Here is a 17,703-nt window from a genome sequence, read left to right as displayed (position 1 = left end):
ATGAAACAGGAACTTGATTACCAGTCCCGGGCATGTTAGGAACTACGCTAGCCATATTTTGTGTTTATATAATTTTAGATGAAGGGTAGAACGAGTGCGTACCCGCCGAATGTCAATTGATGAAGGAGTTACAAAAGATCGTACACGTCCTTATTATATTTACTCCTAGATTTAACTCGTGTGCCCTTCCTCTTCCTACGTTTTTTCGGATCACCTGAAGATTAGCGACCCCTAATACCTCTCCTGAAGAAAATCAACCCCAATATTTTCCTCCTAAAGAAAGGCGACCTCAATATTTTCCACCAGAACATAAACGACCCCTGCTTGTTGGTGTCTCCAATCTTCATGTGACCCACTTTAGCTCATAATATTATAGAAAAAGGAGAAAAAAATATTGATATATATTCATTAAAAACTACTTTGATACATGTGTTAGGTAGTGCCCTTAAGGGGGGGTGTTCGCAGGGCCGCTAGGCCTAGATAGGGGGTAGGGGGCCCTAGGTTAGGTTAGGTGGTTGTGTTAGGTTCGGTAGTGTCCCGAAAATCACTGTGGCCTTAAGGGGGGGTCACAGGGGGTGCAGAGTCCCCCCCCCACTAGGCCTAGGTAGGGGTACAGGGCCCTAGGTTAGGTTAGGTGGTCGTGTTAGGTTCGGTAGTGCCCTGAAAATCACTTCCCACTGGAGTCCCCCATAATTGTAGTATTAGGTTTATGCTTACATTTTGTGTTTAAGAGTAAGTCATAGTTTCTTTTTTCTTTACCTTGTTAATTCCTCGCCTTAATAAAAGTGACTCCACCTGAAGAAAAGCGACCCCAGCGAGTGTTGGGGTCGCTTTTCTTCAGGTGATCCGTTTTTCTTTCCTCCCACACTCGACCGTCTAACTAATCGTTTCACTGTTTTCTTCCGTCTCGTTCTCCTTCTTCTCCTTCCAGTACCGCTTAAAATTCATTGTCCAGTAGTTTTGAGGGCCCTTATACCATTTTGTTATATAGATTCTTTTAAAGGTAAACCACCGTTTACCATATCAGATAACACAGATCTACGGAATTCATTAACTGAAGGTTTCGCGGCATTAAATAGAAAAGGAAGTACTTTACGTGCAATACCACTTATGGTCGAAAAAATGCCACTTCCCCTCCTGCGGCGGGGATAGAAAACGGAAATATCCTCAAACCCCACCCCTCTCCTTAATAAAGGGTCCGATAAAAATAGTTTTTTAAATTCTGCCTCCGAAGGAGGCGCGAATATCACTCTCATTTTACTGTTTATACTATTCCCAAACAATTTAAGTGGAGCTTGATTCGCAAGTTCTAGGTGACTTGAGGGTGTTACGATCACAAAAAAGGACTGCCAAGGGTGAACATCAAATTATGTATGCACCTATTCATCTAATTTTCCTCTAGGTTTTATACGGAGCAGGCAAGTAACACTCGAGTCTTTAGTGAAATGTAAAAGGTGTCCCATTTGATCCGTGATAAGAATAGAAATCTGATCCAAGATGTTTGTGTTCAACAATTTGTAGACTGTATTATGTATTCCTTTTCCTCTACCACTTGCTAAAGTAAAACAGTCCAATATATTTACTAGTCTCCCGCCAAAAATCGTCGGTTGAACTATATCTGTTTACACATATATATAATCTACCCCACAATTATCAGGTAGGGAATCAAGGGAAACGTGTTCATTCAATTCATGCCCGCCATATATTTCATAACCGGTATTAATATGAAAACCTAATAATTTCGCGGCTTTTCCGCTAAATTTGGCGTATATACTTTTAACGTCCCCTGTTCTCAATTTCTCTCTCTTGATACGTGGTATAGTAATTCTTAAATCTTCATCCCAATGAAATATTCCGTTACTATTAAAATAATTTATGAAATTATCACCATAATAAACTTTCAAATAATCATACACATCCTTATTAAGAGCTCTCACGAGTCTCTTCATATCCCCCGCTAACATTGCTATTCTCGGTCTATACAAATATGTATGCCTATCACGTTTATGACGCTCTGTAATAAGTTCGAGAGTGAATAAATCATCTTTGGATAATATAGCGTAATAACTCCCCGGGAACACGATCGAAGCTAAACCTACTTCATATTCAACCCCATTAGGTAATAATATAGGTGTAGGTAATCTATTGGCAAATTTCGAAGGTGTATTTTTGGTATACATGTCTAAACAGCCGAGACTACTCAAATATATGGTGTGTTCACCAACCATGTCGGTTAAATACTACATATATATACATATATATATATATATATATATATATATATATATATATATGTGTGTGTGTGTGTGTGTGTGTGTGTGTGTGTGTGAAATGTCACATATCTCTATGTAAGTATATGGTGTTTCATATATATATATATATATATATATATATATATATATGAAACACCATATACTTACATAGAGATATGTGACATTTCACACACACACACACACACACATATATATATATATATATACTATATATATATATATATATATAATATATATATATATATATTAAAAAAACATTTATTTAGTTCCATATTTAAGAATTCAAGCAGATCTAAAACTGGGACAAATCGGAAAAGATATAGATAAGAGAATTAATTTCCAAACATCAAGGACCAATTCCCCAAAACAGTGCTGTTACATGTGCCAAATTGTGGCTGTCCTATCCTCAGGAACCAAGCAGATATATCATTCAAGGTAAAATAAATGATTGCAAGAAATTTGTTAGAGACAGCTTGCATATATATCTGTTTTAGCAAACAAAAGAACTTCGGTAACAGTCAGGCCATATATAAATTGGACCCTTTATTCCTTCATATTGTTTCCCAACAGTACAAATTCAGAGAAAAGCTTAAATGACCGATCACCAAATAGTTGAATAGTTCTCTCTTTTAACTTTTTTGAATGACTAATTTGACCATTTGTTTATGATCTAAACGGCCTATTTTGTACTTTGACAACTGTTCTGTTAATTGTATTTTACCTTTGAGAAAAATGTTTATGATCTTTTTGCATACACTTATCTGTTTAGTTAAAATAAAGCTCTTCAGGCCTGCTGGAAGGCGAAATTATCGAACTATTAGAGTCTTTTATTTTCTTCTCTCCTCTGGACTAATTGACACACACACATGTATATATATATATATATATATATAATATATATATATATATATATATATATATATATATATATTATAATATCTATATATATATATATATATATATATATATATATATATAGATACATGTGTGTGTGTCAATTAGTCCAGAGGAGAGAAGAAAATAAAAGACTCTAATAGTTCGATAATTTCGCCTTCCAGCAGGCCTGAAGAGCTTTATTTTAACTAAACAGATTAAGTGTATGCAAAAAGATCATAAACATTTTTCTCAAAGATAAAATACAATTAACAGAACAGTTGTCAAAGTACAAAATAGATTGTTTAGATCATAAACAAATGGTCAAATTAGTCATTCTAAAAAGTTGAAAGAGAGAACTATTCAACTATTTGGTGATTGGTTATTTAAGCTTTTCTCTGAATTTGTGCTGTTGGGAAACAATATGAAGGAATAAAGGGTCCAATTTATATATGCCCTGACTGTTACCGAAGTTCTTTGTTTGCTAAAACAGATATATATGCAAGCTGTCTCTAACAAATTTCTTGCAATCATATATTTTACCTTGAATGATATATCTGCTTGGTTCCTGAGGATAGGACAGCCACAATTTGGCACATGTAACAGCACTGTTTTGGGGAATTGGTCCTTGATGTTTGGAAATTAATTCTCTTATCTATATCTTTTCCGATTTGTCCCAGTTTTAGATCTGCTTGAATTCTTAAATATGGAACTAAATAAATGTTTTTTTCCATACCTGTTTCAGACATTTTGAAATTAATTAGACTTTGTGTAACAGATACATGTTTTGCTTTTAGCAATAGGTATTGTAAGCAGAAATTTGGAATGCAAATGAGTAACTGTTTGTCTCTAGTGCTGTCTAACATATGCATGGAATTGTATGACACTCGAATTGCCAGCAGCATATTGCCAGATGATGTTCATTGGCTTGGATACGCAGGTGACACTTTTCCTGTTTGGAGTGTAAACCACGACACTGATAAATTTCTATCTGATCTTAACTCCTTAGCACCATCAATAAAGTTCACCAGAGAGAAAGAAAGAAATAACTCCATAAAATATTATAGACACTAATGTGAACAGATAATTGTTAAGTACAAGGCTTTGAGATGTCACTTTTTAAGAGCTAGTTAGCCCTGAGTACTTAGACGAGGAGATTAGTATCATCACCAGATTTGGCATGAAAAACAACTTTCGATCAAGGAAATAGAGGAATGTTTATTCTTAGCTAAACAAACTTATTATAGAACAAACACCGAAAAGGAATATGATATGAGTAATACTCTGGTTTCCGTTTCCACCCTTCATTCAGGGATATTGTTTATCCTTTGAGATTATTCAACTTCAAAGTGGTATTTCCCTGCTCCAAAACAATGGGAAAGACAGTTATTTGCAACAGCCCCAAACAAGAAGGTGTGGTTTACAAATACCTTGTGAATGTGGCAAATTCTACCAGGGACAAACCGGAAAGGATATTGATAAGAGAATTAATTTCCCAGCATCGATATTGTATAAGGACAAATTCCCCAAACAGTGCTGTTAATTTACATGTGCAAAATTGTGGCTGTCCTATCTTTTGGAACAAAGCAGAGATATTATTCAAGGGAAAAGATACGATTGGAAGAAATTTGTTAGAGACAGCTTGCATATATATCTGTTTTAGCAAACAAAGAACTTCGGTAACAGTCAGGGCATATATAAATTGGACCCTTTATTCCTTCATATTGTTTCCCAACAGCACAAATTCAGAGAAAAGCTTAAATAACCAATCACCAAATAGTTGAATAGTTCTCTCTTTCAACTTTTTTGAATGACTAATTTGACCATTTGTTTATGATCTAAACAATCTATTTTGTACTTTGACAACTGTTCTGTTAATTGTATTTTACCTTTGAGAAAAATGTTAATGATTTTTATGTATACACTTAATCTCGTTAGTTAAAATAAAGTTCTTGAAGAGGCCTGGTGGAAGGGGAAATGATCGAACTATTAGTCTTTTTTTCTCTTCTCCCCTATGGACTACATTGACATATATTCCTGCTATGAAGATTATATTGTATATATACATGTATGAATATGTATACATACATGCATACACAAATATATATGTATATTGTGTGTGCATGTATGCATACATTCATACATACATATAATATACATAGCCTATACAAGTATATGTATATATATACGTATATGTATATATATATATATATATATATATATATATATATATACATATATAAACATAAGATTCCAATAAAACACTATTTGAACATAGCAACCATATATTTCGAGCACTTCCTTGATGATCCTGATCAAATAGTTTTATGGGCATTTTATCTTCATACTGTACTGTTGTAATACAGTAAAAGACATACATACGTATATCCAATATATATATATATATATAATCAGAGGAAGACGGACGAAAACCACACATCACTAGGCTGTCTTTTTTATTATTTTGCCGACGTTTCGTAATTGTTTACAGAATTACATCTTCTGGGCTGCACATAAGAAAAGATAAAAACATAAAAAAGTTAAAAGTATAGTCTAAAAGTTCATTTAAAATACATTAGGGTAAAAATGAAATCGATAAAAATAAAAAACAACCAACTAGAGGTGTAGACAGCAAGGAATAAATGGAAGGAAACCACCACAGTAAGAACTTATGCTAAATACAATTGACTCGCAGAAGTATGGGTGTTTAATGATGGTACGAGTTGTTTTATAAACAACGGCTCAAGGATTGTTAACTCTTGTGTTTTGGTAGTATGGCCGATTACACTGAAATCTTTGTTGTCAATGTAGGTTTTACATTGTTTTGCATGGTTCCTGATATTGGAGTGCTCTGGGTTTGAGATTCTGCTCCCCGTGCGGAAACTAATTCCACGATGTGAATCGATGCGCACCTTAAGTAGCCGACTGGTGGATCCCACGTAAATCCCTGAAATACATTTAGGGCAAGTATATTTGTAGATGACACCAGAGGACATATAAGGACACAGCTGATCTTTTATCTTAAACAAGGAGCCTATATTAAGAGGATTTTTGGGAATTAATTTAACTGATATGGCTGGGAAATGGTCATGAATAATTTGCGTGAATCTCTTGTGAAAGGTTAGGTCATGGATATATGGAAAGGTTGCATAGAAACTCATTTTTGGTACAGTTGGAACGTCAGGTTTTCTAGAGAAATGTCTATTTAGTAATTTGTTTAATTTTCTATATACTAACCTAGGTGGGAAACAGTTACCTTTAAAGAAATTAACTAGAAATAGAATCTCATTGTGAAAGGCATTCCAGTTAGATGAGAGGACTAGTGCTCTATTAAGGAGGGTAAAAAATGGAATTAACCTTAAAATTAAAATAACAGCTACTATAAAAATTAGATCCGAGTCCTGTAAAAGTTTTCTTTCTAAAAATCGTGGTGTTAAAAGAGTTGTCTTGTCTATATACTTGAACGTCCAGGAATGACAGACAGTTGTTCTCCTCTTTTTCTATAGTAAATTTCATGTTCGGGTGAAGTGTATTTACGTAGTCGAGGAACAGGTCAGCCTCGTATTCACCCTTGAAGAGAGCAAACGTATCATCAATATACCTAGAATAAAAGAGAGGATGGAATCTTAGAGGGCAATCGTCGAGCATACGCTCCTCCAGGGAGCACATAAAGATATTCGCGAACGTAGGGCCAAGGGGGGAACCCATGGCCATGCCATCTACTTGTTTAAAAAGTTTACCGTTAAAAACAAAAGCAGTGTCCAGCACTGCCATTCAAGAAGTGTTTTAAAAAAGCGTGCGGTTAAAATTACAAAAAGTGGACTCAGGATCGGGAAATAGCTTGTCAAGAATCAAATCAATGGTCTCACCAACTGGAATATTCGTAAACAGAGATTCGATGTCAAGGCTGTTCATGAATAAGTCTGAATCCTGTAATAAAATAGACTCTTTAAACTGGAGCTTCTGCTTACCTGAATCTTCCTCCTTTCTACCCCTGAATCTTCCTCCTTTTCTACCCCTCCTACCCCTGAATCTCCTTCCCTTTCTACCCCTGAATCTTCCTCCTAATACCCCTTCCTACCCATTGAATCTTCCCTCCTTTCTACCCCTGAATCTTCCTCCCTTTTACCCCCTCAATACCTGAATTCCTCCTTTTTCCCTTTTACCCTCCTACACCCTGAACTCTCCCTTTCCCTTTCTACCCCTGAATCTTCCTCCCTTTCTACCCCTCCTACCCCTGAATCTCCCTCCCTTTCTACCCCTGAATCCTTCATCCCTTTCCCCGAACCCCTCCTACCCTGAATCCCTCCCTTTCCCTTCACCCCTGAATCTCCTTCCTTTATACCTCCTTACCCCTGAATCTCCTCCCCTTTCCTACCCCTGAATCTTCCTCCCTTTCTACCCCTCCTACCCATGAATCTCCCTCCCTTTCTACCCCTGAATCTTCCTCCCTCCTCCACCCTTTCCTACCCATGAATCTTCTCCTTTCCTACCCCTGAATTTCTTCATCCCTTCCTACCCCTCCCTAACCATGAATCTTTCCCTCCCTTTTCTACCCCTTGAATCTTCCTCCCTTTTGCTAACACCCTGCCTACCCCTGAATTCTCCCCTCCCTTTTATTACCACCCCTGAATCTTCCTCCTTTTCTACGCCTACCCCTGGAATCTCCTCCCTTTATACCCCTGATCTCCCACATCCTTTTCTAAACCGCCTCCTACCCATGAATCTCCCTCCCTTTCTCCCCTGAATCTTCCTTCCCTTTCTAACCCCTGAATCCTTCCTCCCTTTCTACCCCTCCTACCCCTGAATCTTCCCTCCCCTCTACCCCTGAAACTCCTTCCCTTTCCCTTTCTACCTCCCTACCACCCCTGATCTCCCTCCCTTTCGACCCCTGAATCTTCTCCTTTCTACCCCTCCTACCTGAATCTCCCTCCCTTTCTACCCCTGAATCTTCCTCCTTTTCTACCCCTCCTACCCATGAATCTCCCTCCCTTTCTACCCCTGAATCTTCCTCCCTTTCTACCCCTCCTACCCATGAATCTCCCTCCCTTTCTACCCCTGAATCTTCCTCCCTTTCTACCCCTCCTACCCATGAATCTCCCTCCCTTTCTACCCCTTGGAGTGAATTTCCTCCAGTTCGGAAACCCCTCAAGAACCCTTGAGCAGCCCCTACCCATTTGCTACCCATGAATGCGTTTCTCCCTTGAGACAACCCCTGCCTAACCAAGCGAATTTAGCACCCCCGTTTGCGACAATGGAAGCATTCTCCCCTGGCGACACATTCCGACCCATCGGAAGCTCCCTCCCTGGCCCGACCCAGGAAGCCCCTCCGCCCTGGCTTACCCCGGATGTGGGGGGAAGCTTCATCCCCTGTTCTACCCATCCCGTTTTACACCCATGGAAGCTCCCGCCCCTGTTCGACCCCTCCCGTTTACCACATATGGAAGCGCCCCTCCGTTATTACCCCTTGGTTGGAATCTTCCGCCCTTTCCTACCCCCGCCCTTTGCCTACCACCCGGAAGTCTTCCCGCCCTGTCCCTGTTTACCCCGTGGGGGGAAGCGGCCGAACCCCGTGTGACCACGCGTACCCATGAATTCTCCCTCCTATTCTACCCCCTGAATGCTTGCCTACCCTGTTTCTACCCCTGCCCTACCAGGAAAGCGCCCGCCACCCTGTTTACCCCTTCGAATCGGCTCCACCCTTGTCGACACCCCTTTCCGAACCAGGAACTGCAAGCCCTTGTCTACCCATCGAATCTCCTCCCTCCCTTTCGACCCATGTTTCCTACCCCTAGGAATCTCCCTTTCCCTTTTCACCCACCCGGAATTTCGTTCCCCCATGGCCCCCCTACCCGCCAGGACCCTTGAATCGCCCTCCCTTGTCCCTTTAACGCCCTGAATCCCTGCCCGCCACGTGTCTACCCCTGAGAATTGCGGCCTACCCTTTCTACCCATTCCGTTTACCCTATGAATCTTCGCCCTTGCTACCAACTGCGGTACCCATGAATTCCCTGCCCTCCCTTTTCGACCCATGAAAGCTTGCCGCCCCTTTCCTATTCCCCTCGTCCTTTACCCTGAATCCCCGTCCACGCCAGTTGCGACCCTTGAAGCGCGCCTCCCTTTTCCCTACCACTTTTGATGCCCGTACCCAGGAATCGCCCGCCCGTTGCCTAACCCGTGAATCTTCCGCCCGGTTTCTACCCCTTGTACCTACCCATGAATCTCCCTCCCTTTGCTACCCCTTGTCCCTCCAGGAAATCTCCCTTCCCTTGTCACCCCTTTGGAAATCTGCCTCCCCATCGACCCTCAGACCCTGGAATCTCCCTACACTTTTCTACCAACGGAATGCTGCCTCCCTGTTTACCCACCCCCCCCCCCCTTTCCGCCCATATGAATCTCCTTCCCTTTCTACCCTTGAAATCTTCCGCCCTTTCTACCCCCCCCTTTCACCCCTGCCTAACCCGATATGAATTTTGAATCATCCCTCCACTGTTTGCTACCCCCTCTCCCCTGTGAATCTTCATCAACCTGCTTTCTTCCCCTCCCTTTATACCCCTTCCTGACCAATATAATGAATGTCCCGTCCCCCCCCTTGCCCTTTAACCCCCCCACTGAAGCTTCCGCCCCCCCCCTCCCTGAATCCCTTTTTGTTCCTAACCACCCTTTTACCCTCTTCCCCTACACCAAATAACGAATCTCCCTCCCTGTATACCCGGAAGCATTCATCCCTTGCGAACCCCCTCCCTTTCTACCTCCCATGAATCTTCCATCCCTTGTTTCCCCCTGAATCTATTCCTCCCATTTTCACCTTTTCCCACCCTCATTAACCAAATTGAATCTACCCTCCCCTTTTCTAACCCCATGAATCTTCCTCCTTTCTTAACCACCCCCTCCCCACCCTTTCCTACCCATTTAGGAATCCTCCTCCATCTTCCCTACCCCTTGAATCTTTCCTTCCCTTTGTTTAACCCCCCTCCCTAACCACCCATTGAATCTCCCTCAACTGTCTACCCCTTTCCATCGACCCCTGAATCTTCCTTCCCCTTTACTACCCCTGAATTTCCTTCCCTTTTACCCCTCCTACCCATTGAATCCTCCCTCCCGTTTCCATTCCTTCCACTTTGCCTTTCCTACCACTCTCCTTCCCCTACTCCCAATGCTCCACCCACTCCCTCTCCACTTCCCGTCTCTCCCATGGCTGAGGAAGACTTGGACGGATACCTGGAGCAACTAGAACACGAATACGACAGCTTGGAAAAGCTCATTGCAGAACTGGACGAGTCAGAAACTGCAGGCATCAAGATCAATGTCATCCGTCAGAGGATATTAAAAATTAGAGATATCCTCAGGAAGATCATTCGCCACAGGAAGGCGCCCTGTGACACACGGCATCTCGTTCCCTACGCAGTCTGGCCTGGACTCTCTGGACCTCGAGTGGACGGCCCTCAAAGAGGTAAGTCTCCAAGTGTTCCTTCTCCTTCTTCATCGGTTTCTCATCTTCCTCCTCCTACTCCTCCTCCAGGATCCCCTTCCCGTTCCACTCCTCCACCTTCCCCAACCTCTCCTTCATCTAAATTTCCTTCCCTTTCAACCCATCCACTTTCCTCCACCCCTCCCCTACCCCTGAATCTCCCTCTGATCCTTTCCCCCACACTCCCTATCTCCAATCTCCCCTCTTTCACCCCCTCCTCCCTCAATCTCCCTCCTCTCTTTCTACCCCCTATCTACCCCTCAATCCCTCTCTACCCTCTACCCCCTCAATCCTCAATCTCTCTACCCCCTCCCTCCTACCCTCAATCTCCCCTCTCTTTCTACATCCCTCTCTCTACCCCTCAATCTCCCTTCCCTTTCCACCCTCCTACCTCCCCTCAATCTTTTCTACTCCTCTAACTTTCTACTCCCCTCATCTCCCCTCTTCTTTCTACCTACCCCTCAATCTCTCCCTCCTTTTCTACTACCCCTCAATCTCCCTCTCTTTCCTACCCCTCAATTCCCTCCTCTCCCTCTATTTCTACCCCTCCAATTCTCCCCTCCCTTTCCATCCCCTTTCTACCCCTTTCCAATCTCCCTCTCTTCCTACCCCTCAATCCCTCCCTCCCTTTCCCACCCTTTCCCTACCCCTCAAATCTCCCTCCCTTTTCCCCCTTTCCTACCCCTCAATCCCTCCCTTCTTTTCTACCCCTCCTCCCCCCAAAATTCTCCCTCCCTTCCAACCCCTAACCCCTCCCACCCCCTCAATATCCCATCCCTCTTTCTTTTCCCTCCCCACCCCAATCTCCCTTCCCTTTCCTTTTCCACCCCTCCTACCCCCCTCAATCTTCCCCTCCTCTTTTTCCCCACCCCAATCCTCCCCCTTTCAAATCCTCCCCTCTCGCCACTTTTCCTCCCCTTTCCACCCCTCCCTACCCCACCAAATCTCCCCTCTCTTTCTACCCTCCTACCCCTCCCCCAATTCCTCTCCTTCCCTCCCCTCCTTTTCCCCTAATCTTACCCCTTTCCTAACCCCCTTCCCAAACCCCTAATCACCTCTCTTTCCTAAAAACCCCTCCTACCCCTCCAATTCTCCTTCTTCTTTCTACCCCTTCCCTACCCCTTTCCAATTCCCTCCCTCTCTTCTACCCCTCAACTCCCTCTCTTTCTTACCCTCAAATCCTCCCTCCCTTTCCACCCCTCCTACCCCTCCAAATTCCTCCCCTCTCTTTCTACCCCTCAAATCTCCCCTCCCTTTCCACCCCTCCTACCCCCTCAATCCCCTCTCTTTCTACCCCCTCCTAACCCTTAAAAAATCCTCCCCTCTCTTCTACCCCTCAATTCTCCCCTCTCCTTTTTTCCACCCCTCCTACCCCCTCCAATTCCTCCCCTCCTCTTTTTCCTAACCCCTCAATACCCTTTCCCTCCTTTCTAACCCCCTCCTTACCCCTTTCAATCTCCCCTCCTCTTTTCTACCCCTCAATCCTCCCTTTCCCCCCTTTTCCCACCCCTCCTACCCCTCAATCTTCCCTCTCTTTTCTTACCCCTCCTACCCCTCAATCCCCTTCCCTTTTCTTTCCTACCCCTCCTTACCCCTCAAATCTTCCTTTCTCTTTCTACCCCTCCCCCTACCCCTCAAAATCCCTCCCCTCTTTTCTTTTACCCTCCTACCCCCAAATTTCTCCCCCCTCCTCCTTTCCCTACCCCCCCTTTCAATCTCCCTCTCCTTTCTTACCCCCTTCAATCTCCCCTCCCTTTCCCACCCCCTCAATCTCCCTCTCTTTTCTAAACCCCTCCCAATCTCCCTCCCCCTTTCCCACCCCTCCCTTACCCCTCAATCCTCCCTTCTTTTCTTTTACCCTTCAATCTCCCCTTTTCCCCTTTCCACCCCTCCTACCCCCTTTCCAATTCCCTTCCCTCTTTTTCCTTTTCCCCTAACCCTCCCAATCTCCCTTTTATTATTAATTTACCCTCCCCAATCCCCTTTCCCCCCCCGCCCCCCTTCCTACCCCTCAATTCTCCCCTTCTCTTTCTACCCTCAAATCTCCCTCCCTTTCCACCCCCCTTCCCTCCCCCACCCCTCCAATTCCCTCCTTTTTTTCCAACCCCTCCTACCCCCAAATTTTCCCTTTCCTTCTTTTAACCCCCTTCCTACCCCCTCCAATCCTCCACCCTTTCTCCCCTTTTTCCTACCCCCTCCCCCCCAATTCTCCCCCCTCTCCTTTTTCTACCCCCTCAATCTTCCCCTCCCTTTTCTACCCTCCTACCCCTCAATCCTTCCTTCTTTTCTTCCCTACCCCTTTTCAATACCACCCCTCAATTCCCCTCTCTTTCTACCCCTCCAAACTACCCCTCTTTCCCTCCCCTCCTACCCCCTCCAATCTACCCTCTCTTTCCTATCCCTCCTAACAATCACCCTCTCTTTCTACCCCTCATACCCGTCAATATACTCACTCTCTTTCAACCCCTCAATCTCCCTCCCCCTTTCGACCCTCCTACCCCTTCAATATCCCTCTCTTTCTACCCCTCTACCCCTCAATCTCCTCTCTTTCTACCCCTCCTACCCCCTCCCCAATCTCCCCCTCTCTTTCTACCCCTCCTACCCCTCAATCTCCCTCTCTTTCTACCCCTCCTACCCCTCAATCTCCCTCTCTTTCTACCCCTCAATCTCCCTCCCTTTTTTTTCTACCCCTCCCCTACCCCTAACCCCTCCATCTCTTTCCCCTCTACCCCTTCCCTACCCCTCAATTTCTCCCTCTCTTTCCCCTACTACCCCGCCCTACTCAATCCTTTCCCTCTATTTCTACCCCTCCACCCTCAATCTCCCTCTCTTTCTACCCTCCAAATCTCCCTTTCCAACCCCTCCTTTTAACCACCCCTCAATCTCCCTCTTTCTTTATACCCCTCCCTACCCCTCAACCCTCCCTCTCCCTCTAACCCCTCTACCCCTCAATCTCCCTCTCTTTCTACCCCTCAATCTCCCTCCCTTTCCACCCCTCCTACCCCTCAATCTCCCTCCTTTTCCACCCCTCCTACCCCTCAATCTCCCTCTCTTTCTACCCCTCCTACCCCTCAATCTCCCTCTCTTTCTACCCCTCCTACCCCTCAATCTCCCTCTCTAAACCCTCCCCTACCCCTTTCAAATCTCCCTAATCCCTTTGCTTTTACCCCTCCTACCCCTCAATCTCCTCTCCCCTCTCTCCACCCCTACCTACCATCAATCTCCCTCTCTTTCTACCCCTCCTACCCCTCAATATCCCTCCCTTTCCCCTATACCCCTCCACCCTCTCCCTCCTCTTTCTAACCCTCCCACCCCTCCTACCCCTCAATCTACCCTCGCTTTCTTTTAACCCCTCACCCCTACCCCTCAATCTCCCCTCTCGAACCCCTATTCATTCCCCTTTCCTACCCATCCCCTCAACTTTCTTTACCTACCCCTCAACCTCCCCTCTGTCTCCCTTTCCTTTACCCTCCTACCCCTCAATCTCCCTCTCTTTCTACCCCTCCTACCCCTCAATCTCCCTCTCTTTCTACCCCTCAATCTCCCTCCCTTTCTACCCCTCTTACCCCTGAATCTCCTTCCCTTTCCACCCCTCCTTCACTTCCTACTCCTCCACCTTCCTCTGTCTCCCTTACTCCTGAATCCCCTTTCTCTCCTACTTCCTCACCTTCCTCCACCCCTCTACTCCTGAATCTCCTTCACCTCCTACTTTTTTTTTTCCCTCTCTCCTTCTCCTCCTACCTAATGCTCCACCTCCCTCTCCCCCCCTGTCTTCATTATGGCTGAGGAATTAGACCACGAATATGCCAACTTAGACAAGCTTTTCTCAGAGTTAGACGAGCACAAAATACAAAGCGAAAAGTTCACAGTCATCTACCCAAAAATGCACCAAATAAATCGGCTGACGAGGAACCTGATATATCGATGGAAACACAGGAAGGCTGAGGAGGAGGAGGAGCCACCAGCGGCCTCCTCCACCGCTGCTCCCAATGTCGTACAGCCGCCGGGTCTCTCCGAACATCAAAGTAAATCTCCAGGTCTTTCTTCTCATCCTCCTCCAGTTCTCACTGCGTCACATTCGCCCCCTGATTCTCCTTCTTTTACCACTAACCCTCCTCCCTCTTCTGTTTCTCCTCCTCTTCCCTCTCCTGTCTCTCCCTCTTCCCCCTCCACTGTTTCTACCCCTCCTACCTCACTTGTTTCTCCTCCTCCCTCCCCAGTTTCTCCTCCCCACTCTCATGTTTTTCCTCCTCCTCTCTCCCCTGTTTCCCCCCCTCACCCCTCCCTTATTTTTTTCCCTCCTCTCTCCCCTGCTTCTCCTCCTCCTCTCTCACCTGTTTATCCCCCTACTCCCTCCCCTGTTTCTCCTCCTCCCTCCCTGGTTTCTTCTCCACTCTCCCTTGTTTCTCCTCCTCCTTCCTCCCCTGTTTCTCCCCGTCCTCTTCCCCCTGTTTCTCCTGAATCCCCTTCTCTTCCTACTCCTCCACCTTCCTCTGTCTCCCATACTCCTGAATCCCCTTCTCTTCCTACTCCTCCACCTTCCTCCACCCCTCCTACTCCTGAATCTCCTTCACCTCCTACTTTTTCCCTCTCTCCTTCTCCTCCTCCTAATGCTCCACCCCCTCCCTCTCCCCCTCCTGTCTTCATTATGGCTGAGGAATTAGACCACGAATATGCCAACTTAGACAAGCTTTTCTCAGAGTTAGACGAGCACAAAATCCAAAGCGAAAAGTTCACAGTCATCTACCCAAAAATGCACCAAATAAATCGGCTGACGAGGAACCTGATATATCGATGGAAACACAGGAAGGCTGAGGAGGAGGAGGAGCCACCAGCGGCCTCCTCCACCGCTGCTCCCAATGTCGTACAGCCGCCGGGTCTCTCCGAACATCAAAGTAAATCTCCGGGTCTTTCTTCCCATCCTCCTCCAGTTCTCACTGCGTCACATTCGCCCCCTGATTCTCCTTCTTTTACCACTAACCCTCCTCCTCCCTCTTCTGTTTCTCCTCCTCTTCCCTCTTCTGTTTCTCTCCGCCTTCCCTCTCCTGTCTCTCCCTCTTCCTCCTCCCCTGTTTCTACCCATCCTACCTCACCTGTTTCTCCTCCTCCCTCCCCAGTTTCTCCTCCCCCCTCTCATGTTTCTCCTCCTCCCTCCCCAGTTTCTCCTCCCCACTCTCATGTTTCTCCTCCTCCTCTCTCCCCTGTTTCCCCCCCTCACCCGTCCTTATCCCTCTCTCTCCCCTGTTTTCTCCCCCCCCCTCTTATCCCACCTCCCTTTATTCCCCTCCCTCCCTCCCCTCCTCTCTCCTCCTGTTCTCCTCCGTCACATGTTTCCGCCCTCGACCCCTCCCCTTATTTTTTCCCTCCTCCTCCTTCCCCTCCCCCCTCCCTGTTTCTCCTCCTCTCTCTCCTGTTTCTCCTCCTCACTCCACTGTTTCTTCCCCTCCACCCTCCCTTGTTTCTCCCCCCAATGCCCCTCCTGTTTCGCCTCCTCTCTCCCCTGCTTCTCCTCCTCCTCCTCTCTGACCTGTTTATCCCCCTACTCTCTCCCCTGTTTCTCCTCCTCCCTCCCTGGTTTCTTCTCCACTCTCCCTTGTTTCTCCTCCTCCTTCCTCCCCTGTTTCTTCCCTTCCTCTCCCCCCTGTTTCTCCCCGTCCTCTTCCCCCTGTTTCTCCACCCCATGCCTCCCCTGCTTCTTCCCCTCCTCCCTACCCTCTTCCTCTTTCCCTCCCCCCTTCAGCAACTCTTTTCTCTGATTCTTCTCGTTCTTCCCCATTCTTCTCCTCCTCTAACTGGGCCATTAATGAGCTGGAACAAATGGAGGAACTTGAAATGCTTGCCATTCAGAACATCAAAAGGGTTTTCGAGTCATTGAAATATCCAAATGGATTGCTGATGGAAGGCAAAACGGAGGGATATCATCCTTCTCTCTTAACTTCTTCTTCTCCGCTCTCAGCATCATCTTCTCCTCTCTCAGCATAATCATCTGTCTCTCATTCTCATGCATCCGCTGATTTGGTCGCCGTTCCAGTCGGACAATTAGAGGAGTCTAGAGAAGCTCTTGTCAATGTCGTCAAAGAGACCTTCCAGGTATTACGAATGAAAAACCAAATAAGTCGACTCCTAGGAACGAAGCAGAGAAAGAAGAAGAAGAGGATGAAGGAAAGGCAAAGAAAACGGGAAGAACGCCTGGCCAAAAAACAAGGTGCTGACGTCGAGCAACCTGACCCAAACGCTTATCCTGGATATGGACAAGGTTGGGAACAGCAAAGATACCAAGGAGCCCCAGCGGGTCCAGGATATAGACCAGGCATGGGCCCGCGAATGCCTGGGCCTCATATGTGGCCTGGCGATCCTCAAAGATACCCTGGCCCTCCACAAATAGGACCTGATGGGCGAAGATACCCTGGTCCTCCACAAATGGGAGCCGATGGCCAAAGATACCCTGTTCCTCCACGAATGGGACCTGGGGTTGTTTACACTTTACCGGGCCAGTTGCTCCCTACTTTGTTTGTTGTTGTTTTGGTATCGCGACACCCAAATCCATCCGCCACGGTAAGTAGCCTTACTGTAACCCCTGTGGTTAGCGCGCGCAGCGCAACATTACCTCTTGCCAGAACATGCCGTGCCTGCCAAGAATCTTTAAATATGCGGATAAGGCGCGAAGCGCCGTTCCGCCACGGCCTTACTGACAGCACACATAAATCGATCGTCGCGGATACGTAGTAGCTCCCTACTTTGTTTGTTGTTGTTTTGGTATCGCCGCCATATTGGTTTTGGTGTTCTTCCGCCGATTTCGGTCGGCGGTCGAGTGGGCCCGCTAATCTGTAAGTGCTCCGGGACCTGGTGGTCAACAATATCCTGGAGGTCACAATACCCTGGAGGTCAACCATACCCTGGTGGTCAACCATACCCTGGTGGTCAACCATACCCTGGTGGTCAACAATACCCTGTTGGTCAACAATACCCTGGAGGTCAACAATATCCTGGAGGTCAACAATACCGTGGTGGTCAACTATACCCTGGTGGTCAACCATATCCTGGAGGTCAACCATATCCTGGAGGTCAACCATATCCTGGTGGCCA

General features: G+C 45.9%; 1 protein-coding gene across 1 annotated transcript; it reads left to right on the top strand.

The window, feature by feature from the left end:
- Nucleotides 1-10,340: 10,340 nt before the first annotated feature.
- On the top strand, nt 10,341-16,599 carry LOC135195935 (uncharacterized). The gene is made up of 3 exons (XM_064222437.1): nt 10,341-10,599; nt 14,433-15,512; nt 16,358-16,599. The coding sequence occupies exons 1-3, from the start codon at nt 10,341-10,343 to the stop codon at nt 16,597-16,599; spliced, it is 1,581 nt and encodes a 526-aa protein (XP_064078507.1).
- Nucleotides 16,600-17,703: the final 1,104 nt, after the last annotated feature.

This window comes from Macrobrachium nipponense, chromosome 17 (genome assembly GCF_015104395.2).
Source record: "Macrobrachium nipponense isolate FS-2020 chromosome 17, ASM1510439v2, whole genome shotgun sequence".
NCBI classification, from domain to species: Eukaryota; Metazoa; Arthropoda; class Malacostraca; order Decapoda; family Palaemonidae; genus Macrobrachium; species Macrobrachium nipponense.
Note: the sequence above shows the minus strand (reverse complement) of the source record. Positions and strands in the feature narration are given on the sequence as shown.